The 17,075-nt window shown below is 39.4% G+C and overlaps 1 protein-coding gene across 1 annotated transcript in view; it reads right to left on the bottom strand.

Annotated features, from left to right (window-relative positions):
- Positions 1 to 17,075, bottom strand: part of SGCD (sarcoglycan delta) — a 416,585-nt gene that overhangs the window by 213,064 nt on the left and 186,446 nt on the right. The window contains exon 4 of the mRNA XM_089909613.1: positions 12,661 to 12,762. Within this exon, the coding sequence (XP_089765739.1) occupies positions 12,661 to 12,762 (102 nt within the window). The remainder of the gene's footprint in view (positions 1 to 12,660; positions 12,763 to 17,075) is intronic.

Below are 17,075 nucleotides of genomic sequence, written 5' to 3'. Positions count from 1 at the left end.
CCTCTGATGAAACCATCACAGCAGCATTTGCATGCCTGGGATGAATAGACACCTCTTGGGAAATGGCTTTTGGCTTCTGGGAAAGAGAGATTTCCCTTTCTATTTGCTTCGGCTCAGAAGGTGCAATTTTGGTAGGATTCAAAATCAGTCATCTGACAAATGTAACTGGAATTAATAAATAGAGATGACTATAAGAAACTTTATTTATATTTTCAGTGACACAGTGGTGCCCAAACTATTAATCCTTCAAGACCAGTCTCCAGGTTTCTTCTACCATGAAACCTTTAATTACAGTAGTGGCCATTTATAAGGGCTAAATTCCAGGCACTGTTCTAGGCACAATGTATATGTTTTCTCATTTAATTTTCAAAACAATTCTATGATGCTTTCAGCTATCCCAGATTATGTATAAAGAAACTAAAGTTTGAGACATAAAGTAATATGGCCCAAGTCACAAATCTAGTCAGTAGCAGAGCCAAGCTTTAAACCCAGTTTTAGTCTGACTCTAAATCATGGGTACTTTTCTTTCTTTCTTTTTTTTTGGCCACACCATGCGGGATGTGGGATCTTAGTTCTCCAACCAGAGATCAAACTCATGCCCCCTGCATTGGGAGCACAGAGTCTTAACCACTGGACCACCAGGGAAGTCCCTGGATACTTTTCTACTATGCTATGTTGCCTTCACAATCACGCTGATGCAAGTCTTTCCATGGGAATGCAGATATCTAGAGAGAGCTTTTTCATATGGGGACAAGAGGGTACCACGCAGGGTGATGATCCAGGATAGCTGAAGGCTAGAGAGTCGAACAGGGAGAACTCACCCCACAGTCAAGGGAGAGAGCGCACATCAAAGTTGGAAAAGCAGAGCTGAGGGTAACAAACCACCTTAGGAGAAGGCCACACACAGAAGGCTGATTTAGAATGAGGGCAGCTGGGAACAGAATGGAGTAGGGGATGGGCTAGGGCAAGCAGCGTTACACTAAGACTGAGGACACATGGAAAAGTTAGGGTTCTACTTTTGAGCCCTGCTGGCTGAACAGGCAGGGCACATCTGATGGCTTGATGGAGTTGGGTAGGACCAGATAAGCTCATCATATAAATCTTTACTGTAAAAAACCCAGAACGATGGGCATATAGATGGTGTCCAAATATAGTGTCTGCATTTAATTATAACTTATACAAATGATCAGGAAAACATTCAGCTATTCCCTAGGCTGCCATTAATGACTACTGGACCAAGAAAATACACTAATTAATAGTGTATGACATGCACATACATGCACACACTCTGAATGACATGCACATCTACCATGATACCTGAAGGAGATGAAAGAAAAGTGTTCATCTTAAAAGAGGAAGAAAATTTTATCCAGGACGACTTGCTGCATTATGGGTATTACTGTATTTTTAACAATATTGCTAAGAAATGAAAAAAACAGTTCAAGAGATAAGAATGGTAGTGGGATCTTGTACATAACATATTTAAAGAACTTGTAAAAGAAGCTGAATTTAGAATGAAGAAGACAGAATCCTTTCTTCAAAGGGGTTCCCAGAGGTAAATAAGCCCCGATGTCCTAAGGCATACATTATACATAATGAGTTAACTTCTCTTTTATGAATCTACAATGGTACTGGATATTTGTAGAACTGGAAGAATTAAGAAAATGGTCACTCATATTTTCCATGTTCTGTAGTTTCAGATAAGGACCCAGAGTTAACAAAGGCCAGGTCTTTGGAAATTCGGTATTTCTATAGGTTTTTATTACTTCATATTAGCTCCACTTTGGTGGGCTTAGAATGAGAAACCAGTAACTTGCAGTCTGAGGTTCTGGACAAAATCGTATCTGCAGAGCCTAAGATCTCTGGAATATCATGATATTTTTCTGGAGTCAGACTTCATTAGCACATGGATCTTTGATTATTTCCAGATAGATACTGTAATACAATTCTAACAGAAAGCATGACCGGAGAAAAGTAATGGTGTAGTGGGAGATGGTACAGTTTAGGGGATCTGTGGTTGGAATGGGGAAAAATTGGCCTCTACAGGAAGCTGTGATTGTGTGAGGCCTATGCAATTATAGAACAGAGCGGGGTGGGGAATGGCCAGAGAAGTAGCAATTGGCAAAAAAAAAAGAAAGGAAGTAAGATGCTCTCTTCATGAAACTAGTAAGGGTCTTACATGTTTCTTTGGGTTGAAGGGAAAGCAAGTTAGACAAACAGCACAAACCAACACATAAATACTGTCTACTGTCCTGAGATAATACAGCATTCCAGTTAAGAATGTGTGTCAACATGAGTTGGAATATTAGATGCATGTTTTTCCTTAACCCTTCTACTTCACTGCTTCTCTCTAAATGGAAGATCAAAATGATAGGTCCTTTCTAGTGATACTCTAAGGAATGAATGAAATAACTTTACATGAGAACCGTGGCTATTAGCTACTACAACATGAGGGTTTAATTTCATATTATTTTGATTCAAATTCAGCAAATATTTCTGAGCAATTACTATGAGCAAGGCCCTCTGTTAGGTGATTTAGAACCTATTAGTTCACTTGATCTCCATAACGACAAACCCTTTAAGATGATTTAAAGATATTCCATATTAGAACAGCCAAACCCTCAGGCACTTAGCAACACTTTAACGTTTTCTAACCATTCCCCATTTCCTGGTTGCCATTTGCTAGTTATCTCAGGAAAAGAATGGTCCAGGCATCTTCAGAGCATCTTTTCTTCCTCTCCTTGGCTTAGCCTCACTGGTTCTCCTGACCATTACATTTACTCTACCAGGTTGTGCACATAAAGCCAGGGATACTATACTTTGTGGTGATGTAAGGACTTTACAAGGGTAATTTTAAAGACACGTGCGTTTTTGGCCATAAGGGCCAAATTTAAAAATCAAAACCATGTAACATTACCATAAGTCAACGTTGCTGGATCCCGCAGGATCATGAGCCCTGTGCTGAGCTGTGGTGGAAGGAACCCTAATAGAAACAGTCCCCATTTCCTTCACCCACTAAGAGCGAGCAACTGACCTGCACGATCCAAGACATGTTGGCATCGGGCACCTTTTTATACTAACTCGGTTGTAATGTAGTCTCATTGTGTTTTCTTTTCATTAAACTTCTTCCTGTACCTCCCTAACCAGAGTGCTGCTAAGACACAGTCAAAGAAACACTTTGTGATTTAGCAAACTCTCTGTGGCAGCCATGGAAAGCATGGGGGTACATTCCACATCTCAGAAAACTCAGACGGTAAGACCAGTCCAAAAAATTCAAGACTGCTATAAAATAAATGAAAAACCTTGGTTTGTTAACAACTATAGTCAGAAACAAACGTGGGGACTATATATCCATCCAGTGATATGACTACTTATGCATTAACAGCTTAAAAATAAAGCCAGCTCCATTTCTCATCTATTAATGAGCTACGACCTAAGGAAAATTCATCTTCCCATAAAATTCCTCTCATATTTTTTAACGTAACTGCCTGAGCCTTAACTGAGGCCTAAAAGCAATCTACACAGCTTGTTAGTAGAAAACTGCAATTACCGTACCATCTGTACTTGTCTGTTACTGTAGAGAGATGCTACTTTTTATTTCCATGATTCTGATGTTACAAAATGGAAGCTGTGGCTTACTAGGTGGAGAAATCTACCATACTGCACCAAACAAGGAAAGAAACTGGGTAATGTGCTTGTCTTATTCTTTCCACACGGCGATTTTCATCACCATCTACCTCTCCCTCTTCAACTCCCTCCAAAATGCAAAAAGTACAAAATGCAAAATATTTCTCGGTCTTAAAAGTCTCATTTACTTTGTGGACCATGTGGTATTTGCCTGGAGGCAGAATCATTGCCGATAAAAACAGAATCATTCACGGAGATGGAAAGTCCCACACTCATAATTTAGGCAACTGCCATTTAAAACATCACTGGTAATAAATTACAGAGCAATGCGTCAAAAGGCTATGCTCAGCTGTTGGTGGACATCACAAAACTAAAGAGTAAGTATTTGCTTATAATTTCACATGTCAAGGAAGTTTTGTTTTTCAGCCTCTGAAATAACATCTCCTGAGAAATCATCAGTGTTTTTTGACAATGAGCAAGTTTTTTGGTTTTACTACAACACACCCACAGCAATTACAAAGTGCTGGGTGCAGCAAGAGTTTCCAGGAGATGAGTATTTTTTGACTGAAGCATTAAGAAAATCTTTTTTTTTTTTTTTTTTGCCAAGGCTTTAGGAGTGAAGAACAACAAAATATTTAAGAATGTATTAAAATGCCCTTCTTCCTTAAAGCTATAGATTCTCTTTCCATTACTCTCCCCCAATACTCAACAAGTATTATTGGCTGTGAGGTGCCACCTAACCAAAGTATTCCTACTTACTCTTACCATTTAAGGAACATAAACCAAATGACAATAGACTCTGGTATGTACTTTTGCTTCTTCAATGTTATTTATGAAATAAGCGAGAAGCAGTCTCACATCACATAGTGGATGTTCCATAAACCAAAAGAGTGAGAGGATGCTGACATGCCATAGTGATGATGAAGAGAATCTCAAAGATGTGAAGGGCTGGAAAGTGCTAATTTTGTTATCTTCACCTTTCCTGTCTGTAACACACAGCTCCATATTCTGGAGTTTCCATTAGCCTGTGGATGGCACAAATAAAGTCTTAGAGCAGCACAAAAGAGCAAGGTAGGGAAAGATGGGCTTTCAGTACCTTTAGTACCACTTTTATCTCTTCCACCTTTTCTGTCCTGTTCCCCCATGGTCTCCCACCACATAGGTACTCACGCCATCCTCTACATAACACAATACTTAGTATGAGGCTGACAAAGAAACTTATTCAATCTAAAGCTCCTATAAAAGAGAAATTTGTCTTTATCTCCCCACCTGAGAGGCTTTTAGAGAATCTTTGAGTTAGAAGGATCCTAAGAGAACAGTCATTTATTCAAAGAGCCAAGCAATCAACGACGACAACAACAATTTGCTTTCCTTCCATACCCAGGGCCTGGGCATCCTGTGGCTGATGACAGGGAGACTCTGGGTGGGCAGGGCAATGGGCTGCAGCACCCCAGCCCCTGCCCAACCACAGGAGCTCAGCTTCCATCTGGTCCAGATTTAGGGTTCCAAGTAAAATCTGACTCCAAAAAGATTCCATGGCTTTAAAAACAATGTTGTAGAAAACCACTAAGCATGCCCAACCTCTTTACGTCAGACACACTGAGGGCCAAGAGGAACGACTTGCTCCAGAGCTGGTGCTGATCCCAGCAGGACAAGAAGAGCATCCAGATTCCCCAACTTGGAATCTAGTGTACTTTCTGGAATACTGAACTGTCAGCTGTAACTCTCCTCCCATTCAGTACATTGTGTTAATCTCTAGAAGGTATAGACAAAAGGTTTTATCCAAGTGACTGTGCCTCTCTGTCTGGAAACTTCATAACCAAACTCCAGGCTTATCAAAAATTGCACGCATGCTCTTGCCTGTCTCCTGTATTTATTAAAGTGCCCCTACCTCTGCCTCTTATTCTACTTTATATTTTTCTTGATCTTAACCTATTATATCTTTTCTTACTCTTGACCTATTATATCTTTTCTTACTCTGTCCCTGTACATATTTCTTACAAGCTATTGTACTTCAAGTCCTTTGTGGAAATGTCTATGTGCATAAGGGGAAGGAGTGCTTGCAGTAGGGGTCTGGCATGAATACAAATTTCTGAATCTTCAAATAACTGAGATTCTAATGCTGGAACTTTGGTCACCACAGCAGACAAGAAAATGTGGGGTGCAGTCGACTTGCCCAATGGCCCTCAAACAATATAATTAGACATTCTCAACCTCATTTGAAGTTCAGACCTACCTCTTCTATGAAAACTCCAGCTGATAGAGTTACAACTGAGATTTAACCAAAGTCCTCAGTAACTCGTCTATTTCCAGCATGATATTCATTCAGGAAAAGCACACGCAGTCAATTTTTCCAAAATTAAAGAAAGAACAAAATCCCACCAGCCCATTTTAATTCTAAGGCAACCAAAAACCTCTGAATCACTATCTCTGTTTCCCAGGATAAACAAACAAAAGGACCAAAGGATTAAACACTGGCCTATTCAAAGTTTGTGTGTCTGGTTTTTTCTTTTTAACAAAAAAAACAAGAAAAAGGCAAGCAGCTGCTTCACCCTGTTGTCCATGATAAATGATGACACGTAAAAAGACAAATACATTTCAGGAATGGCAATCTGCTTCACAGCACAGATGGGCTTATAGATGACCCTTCCAATTTTTAATAAGCTCCATAATTTATGTGTGAGCTAAGAAATGCAAAGATGCCTAGTGCGCCCCTTTGACTCAGTACAAATCACTTTTATTTACTTGGGCAATACTTCATGGTCCAGTTAACTTCTTAATTAAAGACAGCAGGATGCTCGTGTTCCATGCAAGTGGCATGGAAAACACTGTTTTGTGTGCAGTGGGTTCAGCTGGGAGTTGAAGCTGAGGAGAAGACACCACGGCTTTCGGTTGGTTTCTAAACCAACCAGAGACACGGCTCCTCTCGTTGTAACTAAATTGTCAATGGAGCCTCTTCAGACAAAACTTCTGCTTGTCTGCTATCCTACATTACTTTAATTTGCCTCATGCCCAATCCAAAACTTCAACTTTCTTCCCCTTGTCTGCTTCTTCCCCAGTCATGCTCTGTTATGGTTAAAGGAAGAAAGACAAAAAAGAGGCGTGTTCTAGGAGACTCCGGCCCACCCTGGTGGGCCAGAAACTCAGCCTCCAGAAGCTCTGAGACTGTTATCTCTTGCCATTGAGCTTGTACACTGTGTCAAAACCCACAGAAGCCAGACGACTAGGAGAAATTGGTGTAAAAGAGAGAGACACAGGAAGTGAGGAGAAGTGAGTCATGAGTGACTACGAATCCTAAGAAGTCAACCTAATTTCTGGACTCCTGCATGATGAGATAGATACATTCTCAATACCATAAGCCAGGGGCTGTGCACCCCCAAGGGATTTCAGGGGCCCATTATATAAACAAGCTACACAGGTGGGGTATGAGACAGTGGTGACTGATGGATGCTGTGGCACAGTGAAGAACAAATATGCATCTAAAGGAGGCACTGTCTACTTAGCTCCAGTCCTTATGAATATCAAACCACTCTGCCAGATTTTCTGGAGGTTTTTTGGTGAGAATCAAAAAATATAGATTTTTTTAAAATGTCAAATCTTCAGATATTTAAATATTAGAAACAAATTCACATTCAAAGGAAAACAATGTGTGAGGCACATAAACTGTATCTTTAGGCCGGATTCAGTTTGCAACTTCTGTCATAAGCCTTCATATCAATAGTTAACCTCATAGTGCATAAGGTGGGTCATTTAAATTACGTCGTTTAACCCTCACAGTAACTTGATAAAGTAGAGAATATCATCTCAGTGATTAGGTCAGCCATCATTAAGCTTGGTCCTCCTGCATTATCCACTGTTGTTTCCAGTTTCCTTTTTCTAATGCTTGTGAACTCTCTCAGGAACTTAATATGCTTTGCAGTAAGTTATTCCCCATGAGGGGGAAATGGCCATGTATAACTCAACCTATCGTACTAAAGACAGCGTCATGAGAAAATTAATTACCACATACACTGTGTGTTGATGTGGAAGAAAATACTGCAATCCTGGATTTCAGTTCTGACTTTGCTGGGCATAACTTGGGTAAGTTCAACGTCCTTTCCGGGGCTGAGGGCCCCATACATTAAATGAAGTCACTGGTCTAACTGAATTCTTAGGGACTTTCAACTTCCAGCATAGATATGGCTTGTTAATTCAGGCTGATAGAATAAGTCTCAATTCACATCATACTAAAATCAAAATGGAATTTTAAAACTCAGCTTTCCATAAAACAAAGAGATGATAGACAGAAACGTGAAAATCCATGGTGAGAATGACCAGCTCAGAGTTTCAACAAGCATATAGCAGTTTCTCAACTTTCATAAACATTGACAAAATGGGATACCCTCAAAATCCATTTTATAGGTGGAATTCAGGCTTTTCTAGGAACCAACACTCAGACTAGCGTTTATAAAGCACTGGCATATGTGTGTATTAATCTTTAAATATTTTATTATATTTTGCTTCTTTTTTTGGTATCATAAAATGAGTGAAAACGTCACTCCTGGATCAAAGGGTATAAACCTTTTAAGGTACTTAAGATATATCGAAAACTATTTTTTTCAGAAAGACTACCAGCAATCTATGAGTGCCAGAGCCAGCAAAATTTTTAAGCAGAAGAATGAGAAAAAAAGTTGAACATTAGAAGAGTGTAACTCAGTGAAAGAAAAACTGAAAACCAAAAGCTACTGAATATGAAATGGGTTTCCTAAGAGATTTTCACTGAGTTTATGATTAAGTTTGTGAGTTTATTATTAAGAAGGCATGCAAGAAGAGGATGCAAGGCCATTTGGTTCAGAGGACGTTCAAACATCAGATGAGACGTGCACTACGCGATGATGATGTAGACAGTGAAAAGCATTGTCCTTGAAATCAAATCTTCATCTGCCATCATCAACATCATCGTCATCAAGACATGGGGGTGAGAGTGGGAATATGGCCATTTCTGGAACACTCATTTCATGTCAAGTTCTGTATTAAGCACTTAAACACTATCTTACTTATTTACAACCACCTGTGATATAGATATTACTATCATCTCAGTTGCACAGGTAAGAAAACAAGAGTTACCAAGTTAAGAAATTGTTCAACGATCACTCATCGGTCAAACAGTAGCACTGGTTGTGATACAGGGATACAGCACATGAGCTTGACCATGGTATTATACTGTCTCTTGGTAGAGACAACTTCTAAGAACCCCGTTTACATATGACTTCATTATTCTATACACAGCTTTTTGGTAGGTAGAACATCTTAAAATATGTGAGTTTTTATAGACTAAAAAGTTTGAAAGACATAACCTTAAATTTTATATAATAATTTTCTGTTTTATTCTGTTAAAGTAAACTCATTTTTGTATCCCTCCTACAACTTTTCTTTCTACTCTCTTCTCTCCTAAACTTCTAAGTTCAGTATAGCAATGGGCTAGAACCCCTATACCCACCCCATGTATAGCTTGAGGGGAGTGTGGAGATAAATGCACTGTGCAACTTCCCCATTTCTGTAGGCCTGGCACTAGTATGTGCTCAATAAATGCTGTCTTCCCTTCTCTTGTCACCTCACATTAAGTTATGCAAAAGCACCATCTAGTTCCAGCATCATGCGAAGCAAGGGAAGATGCCTCTCTGAAGAAGCAGGGATCTGCCACTTTTGTCCAAAATGATATTTTGGGATGAAAGGTCTCCTAGCACTCATGCATTCAATCTATCTACTAGTAGCTTCTGTCAGAAATCTGTAGTTGTATTTTGCAAGTATAAAGATGCCTGCCACACTGAAATGGGATTTAAATATAGAGTTTTATGGCATTAAATCCCTTAACTTTACAAATTTCTGTGCTAACGCATTCAAGTAGAATTACTAGGGACAGGGTGGTCTTTGGATGTAATGGTAGAATATTTAATTTAGTGTGTCGTTTTCAATCTATTTCCTGAGTGGCATGATACTTTACCACTTAGAAGCTATGCATCCATGTAGTTAAAGCTAGAGAATCCCAGGGCTTTCATTCAATTCCCAGATGGGAGTTTTTATAGAGATGAACATTTTCTCATTAATTTATCTTCCTAAGAGATTGCTATCACACTAATCAATTTGTAGTGACTTTACCAAGTTTGCAACCTTCAATAATGAAATGGATACTGTATCGAACATGGTGTGGATTGCTTAAACAATCTCAGCTCCTCTCGGATCAATGAAACACAAAACCAAAATGAAGTCAAGTGTTGCTTCATTAGTTACCCTCACTTAGAAGAGCTGTGTAATCTTGTTCACTGGACGCTGATCTCTTTTCAATGGGAAAAAGAGAAGGAGACACCCCATGAAAGAGAAACAGCTGTGATCCATGGCAAAGTGATAGTGCAGATAATCCTATAGAGAAGAGTCTTCCAGAGGTGGCATGTAAGCAATGGTCAGGTAACGTCAGAAAGCAACAACAAAACAGTAAGCTGAAGATGCCAGGGTAGCGAATAGAAAGCTACTACATGTGAGGTTCTCATAAGCATCATATGAGGCTATGATTCAAGAAGCATGGCAAATTCTACTGGTTACCTGCTCACCAATCATTCCCTCTACCGTCATTGCTCCCAGAACCCCAATTTTGTTCAGCAGACAATAATCCCTGTGTTTGAGGGAAGGAGAGCCCTACAGACTAAATCCCTAGCTTCTAATCTTGTTCTCTCGCCTTAGTGAGAAGTTTGGATTTTATTCTAGGTATAATGGGAAGTTAACAGAGAATCCTTTGCAAAGGGGTGGAGAGACTTCATATTTGAAAAGGCTACTTTGGCTACAATTTGGATGATGAGGCTAAGAGTGAGAGGCAGCAGAGACAGAAGAGGTTATAGCAATGGTACAGGTGAAAGAGGATGGTGGCTTGAACTGGGGGGTGACGTGATGGAGAAGAGTGGATGGATATGGGCACATGTTTCAGGTAGAGGCCACAAGACTTTCTGGTGGATTTTAACATATATGCATATGCGCATGTCTTCTTTTGTTCATTTAGAACACATTTATTTTGTTATCAGAAACATATAAGGCTAAAAGCTTTACGCATTTGCCATTTATTTTTTGAAAGGAAAAATACTTTCTGAAGAACAATGAAAAAATAGTGAATTTTAACCCTTGAATTTTCTTTAAACAAGGATTTGAAAGCCTTGGATTTAACTCACTGCTTTTTCGATATTAAAGTAAGTTTTTCATGATCATCATTACTTTTTAAGCTTCTAATCAAGTGTATCTTTGACTTGGGATCAGATGACTACTGATTTTCAGATAGGCTGGCTGACATATTTTCTAAGAGTCCAATTCCTGCATATGGGCCTAAGAGATATACCAGGTACCCTTTTTCAAGTCTTCTAAGACACGTGTCTCAATTCCTTTATATGACTATGATTCTCCACCAAGGAAACGTATTTCGGGATATTTTACTTAACACATATCAACTATTCTACCCATGATCTTAAAATCTGCTCTCTTGTACCATATGAAATCTAGCCTGAGCATTTACACACTTATGGAAATATCGCTAATATAGGTTAGAGGGGTTGGCAAACTACAGCCTGCAGCCTGTTTTTCTGTGGCCCTTGAGATAAAAATGGGTTTTACATTTTTAAAGAATTATAAAAAAGAAGAAAAATAAAAGCTGAAAATATTTACGGAGAAAGATCCAACACCATAAGAAAGAAATGACCAGTCCAAATTAGTGAGATAAACTAGTTTAATACTAGTTTATAATAATACTCTTGGTACTTTAAGCCAATATGCTACGGGTTCCCCATTAAATTTCATAATCACTGATTGGGTAGCTGAAATAATTTGCTCTTCTTGCTGATTTTAACATCATGTCTCCCTCCCTTTCACCAGGCACAGAAGAAAGTAAACTTATTGGCAATTCAGTAGTTGCACTCAGTTTCATGCAATTCAGTAGTTTAGATAGCACTCAGATAAAATTACCCACTGCATCAAGTTGCTGAATTTCATTAATGGCATTAATCGATGCACACAATAGAAATGATGCTTTGGGGAACTTCCATGTTATTCTTTGCTCACAGGTGGACGCGAACCAGTCCCAGGCAGAGCAAATACATTAATAATACTTTTCAACCAGCATACTTCACCACCCCACCAAAAAGCAAAATTGAAAGCCAAAGAACAACCAACCCAAAAATATATTCAAAAACAAAAATTAATTTTGATAATACTGGTTAATAAAATCAAGGTGTCTAGGAATCACTTCCATCATGACTTTAAAAAAAAACAACAGAATGAGAGAAGGAGCTTTGGTAGGAGGCTGTGGGTTAACAGAGAAGCTTTAGAATTGGATTTCCTGAGTTGAAATCCTTGCTCTACTGATTCATAAGAATGTGGCTTTGGACAAACTACTTCTCTAAGCCTCAGTTCTTCAATGTGTAAAATGAAGGCAACAATACTCACCACCCCAGTGGACTAATGCATGAATTACATTACATAATGATAATCCATCAAAGCAGCAAAGTGCATGGGGCAGAGCACACACTCTACTGTGATCATTTAGATACCATTCTGAGCATAGTTGTAATATATTAAATTGATTCTAATCAACCTTGGCTACATTGTCCAAATTCTTCATAAAAAATAAATTTCTAGCTCTTCAGGACTATTTCTAAAGATGCCTTTGAACTACTTGGCAATTAAAAGCAATAGCAAGACTTTCTTGGATTTGTATAGTACTGAAGGCATTTCCGCATTTATTTTCTTGTTTTCTTTGTAGCACAATCTAGAAAGTTTGTTAATAAAGGTTATCACCTTATATTTGGCAGGGATGGAAAGAGGCTCAGAGAGGTCATCTCATTTGCTACAGTACCACGGTGGTGATTACACTCAAGATTTCATAGTCCAAAGCATCTCACTTACCTGCATTGCCACCCCTGCCCCCAACCTTCTGTACTCAGCCAACAGCAAGATAATTTCCCCCAGATTTAGACTCCAGAGAAAGAACAATTCCTTCTTCTTGCAACAGAAACTTACTGGTCGGGACTGGATTTCTTTGGCGTAAAGAGGTTGCAAGAATTCGGAGTCTCCTTCTAGCTTTAGACCTTTTTCTGTGATTCTCAGGTTTCCCATTCCATCCTGAAAGAGAGGCACAGAGATAACATGGAAAATTCGATTAGCCCAAATTTCAAAATACCTTAGGTTTTCAAAAATTGAAACAAAATTATTGCCTTCTTTTTTTCTTTTTTGAGAAGGCAGAATGAGGGGGCTCCAAATGAAGACATGATATACTAGGAGGCATTTTTCAGTGTGATTATGAATATTATCCTCTTTGTTCACTTATTCTGAGAAAATCTATTCCAAGCAATCTTGGAAAACTGAGCAAATTCTCCAAAGAAGCAAAATGTAAGTAATGCCCTCTAGTCATTCACTAGCACAGATGAAGGAGGCCCTTTTGACTAGGGAGTGGCGAGAGACTGGAGGCAGGAGGTGAGTGGGGAAAAGAGAAAAAGATGATCTCCCAGGTTAAAGTAAAAGATCTGATTTCTGAAACTATGCAGAAATGACAAACTGGCAGTCTGTTGGTCTAATTCAACCTTTGGACATGGTGTCTTTGGCTCACAAAATATTTAAGGAGCCAAATTATTTACTAATATTTTTATTAATATTTTATTATGCAAATGTTAAAATACATACCAAAGGATATGAAAATAGAAAGAATAGCAACACCTAAGTAGTTGTCATTCATCTTTAACAATTATCAATTTATGGCTACTCTTATTTACTATAGCTACTACACCCACCTCCTTTGGTTAAATATAACCATAATGCCATTACCACACCAAAAAAAATAAATAAAATAGTTAATAAATATTATCAAATACCCAGTGTCAATGTTCGAATCTCAATAGTTTTCTCTTTATATCTGCTTGTTTGAATCAAGTTCCCTATTGCAACTGGTTGATACGTAAAATACTAGGTCATCTCCTTAAATCTCCTCAGTCAGTCAATTTCTCTCTCACACATCCACACACATAAACATGCTTTATTTGATAAATAAAACATCATTTTTCCAATAGCACTTCCCACAGTTTAGATTTGCTGAACATTCCCATAATTTCATGTCACGTGTTCTGTCCCCTGTATTTTGTGTAAGCCAACAGATCAAGAAGCTTGATAAGATTCAGGCTCAGTTTTCTAGAAAGAATACATCCTAGAATGGAATATATTAGTTTTCTATTGCTACCATCACAAATAACCACAAACTCAACAGCTTAAGAAAGCATAAGTTTATTATCTGTATGTTAGAAGTCAGACCCAGGGCTCAAAGGGGGAAAATCAAGGTGCCAGTGGGGCTGCTACACTCCTTTTAGGAGGCTCTAAGGCAGAACCTATTTCTTGACATTTTCTGGCTTCTAGAGGCTGCCCACATTCCTGGGCTTGTGGCGCCTTCCATATTCAAGGTAGCAATGGTCGGTTGAATCTTTCTCACATCCAGTCACTCTGACAACGAACCATCTGCCTCCCTCTTTCACTTTTAAGGACCCTTAAATTTCACTGGGAACACCAAGATAATCTCTCTATTTTAAGACCACCTGATTAGCAACCATTATCCCATCATAACCTTAATTTCCCTTTGCCAAGTAATGTAACATATTCACGGGTTCTGAGATGAGAACATTGATGTTTTTGGAGTAGGGGGCATTTTTCTGCCTACCACATGCTCGATCAGGATGCACTGAACATCTTTTGCTGTGATGTCATCAGCCACTGGTTATCTCTGCCTAGAGGATCTGTTATTTCACTAGAGATTTCAAACTGGTGATAAAATAATTATTTCTTCTTAATTTATTAGCTGGGATATTCTATTGAGAAAAATTGCATGTCATCAACTATATGTTTACCCTAAACTATAGTTTATATAGGAATTTGATAGATGCTTGATTTTTCCTCCTTTATTGATTAATGAAGGGTCTTTGGGTCTTTGTTGCTGTGAGTGGGATTTCTCTAGTTGCCTTGAGCGGGGGCTACTCTTTGTTGTGTTGCGCGGGCTTCTCATCGCTGTGGCTTCTCTTGTTGTGGAGCACGGGCTCTAGGTGCGTGGGCTTCGGTAGTTGTGGCTCGCGGGCTCTAGAGTGCAGGCTCAGTAGTTGTGGCGCTTGGGCTTAGTTACTCTGTGGCATGTGTGATCTTTCCAGACCAGGGCTTGAACCCAAGTCCCCTGCATTGGCAGGCAGATTCTTAACCACTGCGCCACCAGGGAAGCCCTTTTTTTTTTGTTGTTGTTGTTGGGGGCATGGGAGAACGCTTTATCAGAGGAAGTAAAGTGCAGGCAGCAACTCGGGCACTTGGTCTGGACGTAGACCAAGTTGAAGACTTGGTCTTCAACATATTGAACTGGTTACCTAATATTCTCCAAAGATAACCCATGAGGTTTTTATTTTTAAAAATATCATTATGAACATTTTGATTTGTTCATTCCAGTGCAGTTTTTATTCCTATTGAAGTTCTAACTGCTCTATTCCTGCTCAGTGGGGGCCTCTTCAAGTCCTTTTATTATGACCCAGTAGTCTTTAACAGCCCTCTTGCTTCTGGCATGACAAGATGTTCCAGGGTTATCTTACACATGTCCTGCCCCAGGCCTGGAACTAGCCATTTCTTATAAGAACTTGGGTTCATTTTAGTGGGAAATGGTACTTAGAGACCACAAGCTGAGAGCTTTGGGTGCTCCTTGCTACCAGATTGGCCCTTGTTTATGTGAACAGAGCTAGAAAATAAATTGTATATATGTTTTAAATGCAATATACCATAAGTTCACATGAAATTTCAATTCAAACTCAGGCCTTGAAGGTTTTCATTTAGCCTCATGGATCTTAGTGTTATTACCTTTATTCCATACCAAAAAATCCCTGTTTTTTTTTTTTTTTTTTTTTTTTTTTTGTATAGGGGCCTCTCACTGTTGTGGCCTCTCCCGTTGCGGAGCACAGGCTCCGGACGCGCAGGCTCAGTGGCCATGGCTCACGGGCACAGCCGCTCCGCGGTATGTGGGGTCTTCCCGGACCGGGGCACGAACCCGTGTCCCCTGCATCGGCAGGCGGACTCTCAACCACTGCGCCACCAGGGAAGCCCCCTCCCTGTTTTTAATAACACCAATATGACTACTCATTTGATTTAACCCACAAGACACAAAGAGCAGTGTCAGAAAAACCAATGCCACTACCATACTAACAGTACGATTAAGAAAAACAATTTAAAATTTGTCTTTAAAAAAAAAAAATCTTGAGTATGTACTATTAGGAAGGTATAGTCAAATGGCTGAGTTTTAAACTCATTTGAAATAATTCTGTTCTGAATGGTCATGCCACCAACCTCATGTCCAGTTAGGTTCAATTGTTTCAACCGCCCCCTCCCCCCCACTTCAGTGTTTCATGACTCCTTTTTTAAAGTCTTACGTTTTGTTATAAGTTTGCAAACTATTTAGATGGAACCAAAGTCAAATCTATAAAACAAGATATATTCAACTAAGTCTAGATTCTGTCCTTGTTTCCCCATGTTTTTTAAAAAATTAATTAATTTATTTTTGGGGTCTTCATTGCTGTGTGCGGGCTTTCTCTAGTTGTGGCGAGCGGGGGCTACTCTTCGTTGCGGTGTGTGCGCTTCTCATCGTGGTGGCTTCTCTTGTTGCAGAGCACGGGCTCTAGGCATGTGGGCTTCAGTGGTTGTGGTGCACGGGCTCAGTAGTTGTGGCTTGCGGGCTCTAGAGCGCAGGCTCAGTAGTTGTGGCGCACGGGCTTAGTTGCTCCGTGGCATGTGGGATCTTCCTTGACCAGGGCTCGAACCTGGGTCCCCTGCACTGGCAGGAGGATTCTTAACCACTGCGCCACCAGGGAAGTCCCATCCCCATGTTTTTTCTTCTCCAAATAAGGGTGTGTGTGTGTGTGTGTGTGTGTGTGTGTGCGGGCATGCGTAACTGTATCAGTAAGGGTTCTCCAGAGAAACAGAGCTAATAATATGTCTGTGTGTTTATGTATGTATGTATGTACACACACATGCATGCACACACATTTATTCATTCATTTTACGGAAGTGGCTTAGGAAATTAGGGAGGCTAACAAATCCCCAGATCTGCAGTCAGCAAGCTGGGGACTCAGTTTAATTAAATGAATCATATATTATATATATGTGTGTGTATATATATATGATTTAAAATATATATAAATATATAAAGCAATATAAAATATAATAAATATATAAAATACATTTAAAAATTTATTCCTACATTTTCCCCAAAACATTTGAAACTGAAAAGATCTGAATGAAAAATCCAGGCTTTCAGCATCTCATGACAACTGAAAGCCACGGCCAGTCTGAGCCTGCCTTCTCACATGGCCGCCATTGGCTGGAGGTAAGTAGCACCCTGAACCATATGCTCTCCAGCTCACCACAGTTTT

Source organism: Delphinapterus leucas, chromosome 3 (assembly GCF_059928025.1).
Source record: "Delphinapterus leucas isolate spDelLeu-1000000601 "Yukka" chromosome 3, BTC_Dleu_Yukka2, whole genome shotgun sequence".
NCBI lineage: Eukaryota > Metazoa > Chordata > Mammalia > Artiodactyla > Monodontidae > Delphinapterus > Delphinapterus leucas.
This window is presented reverse-complemented; position numbering and strand designations above follow the sequence as displayed.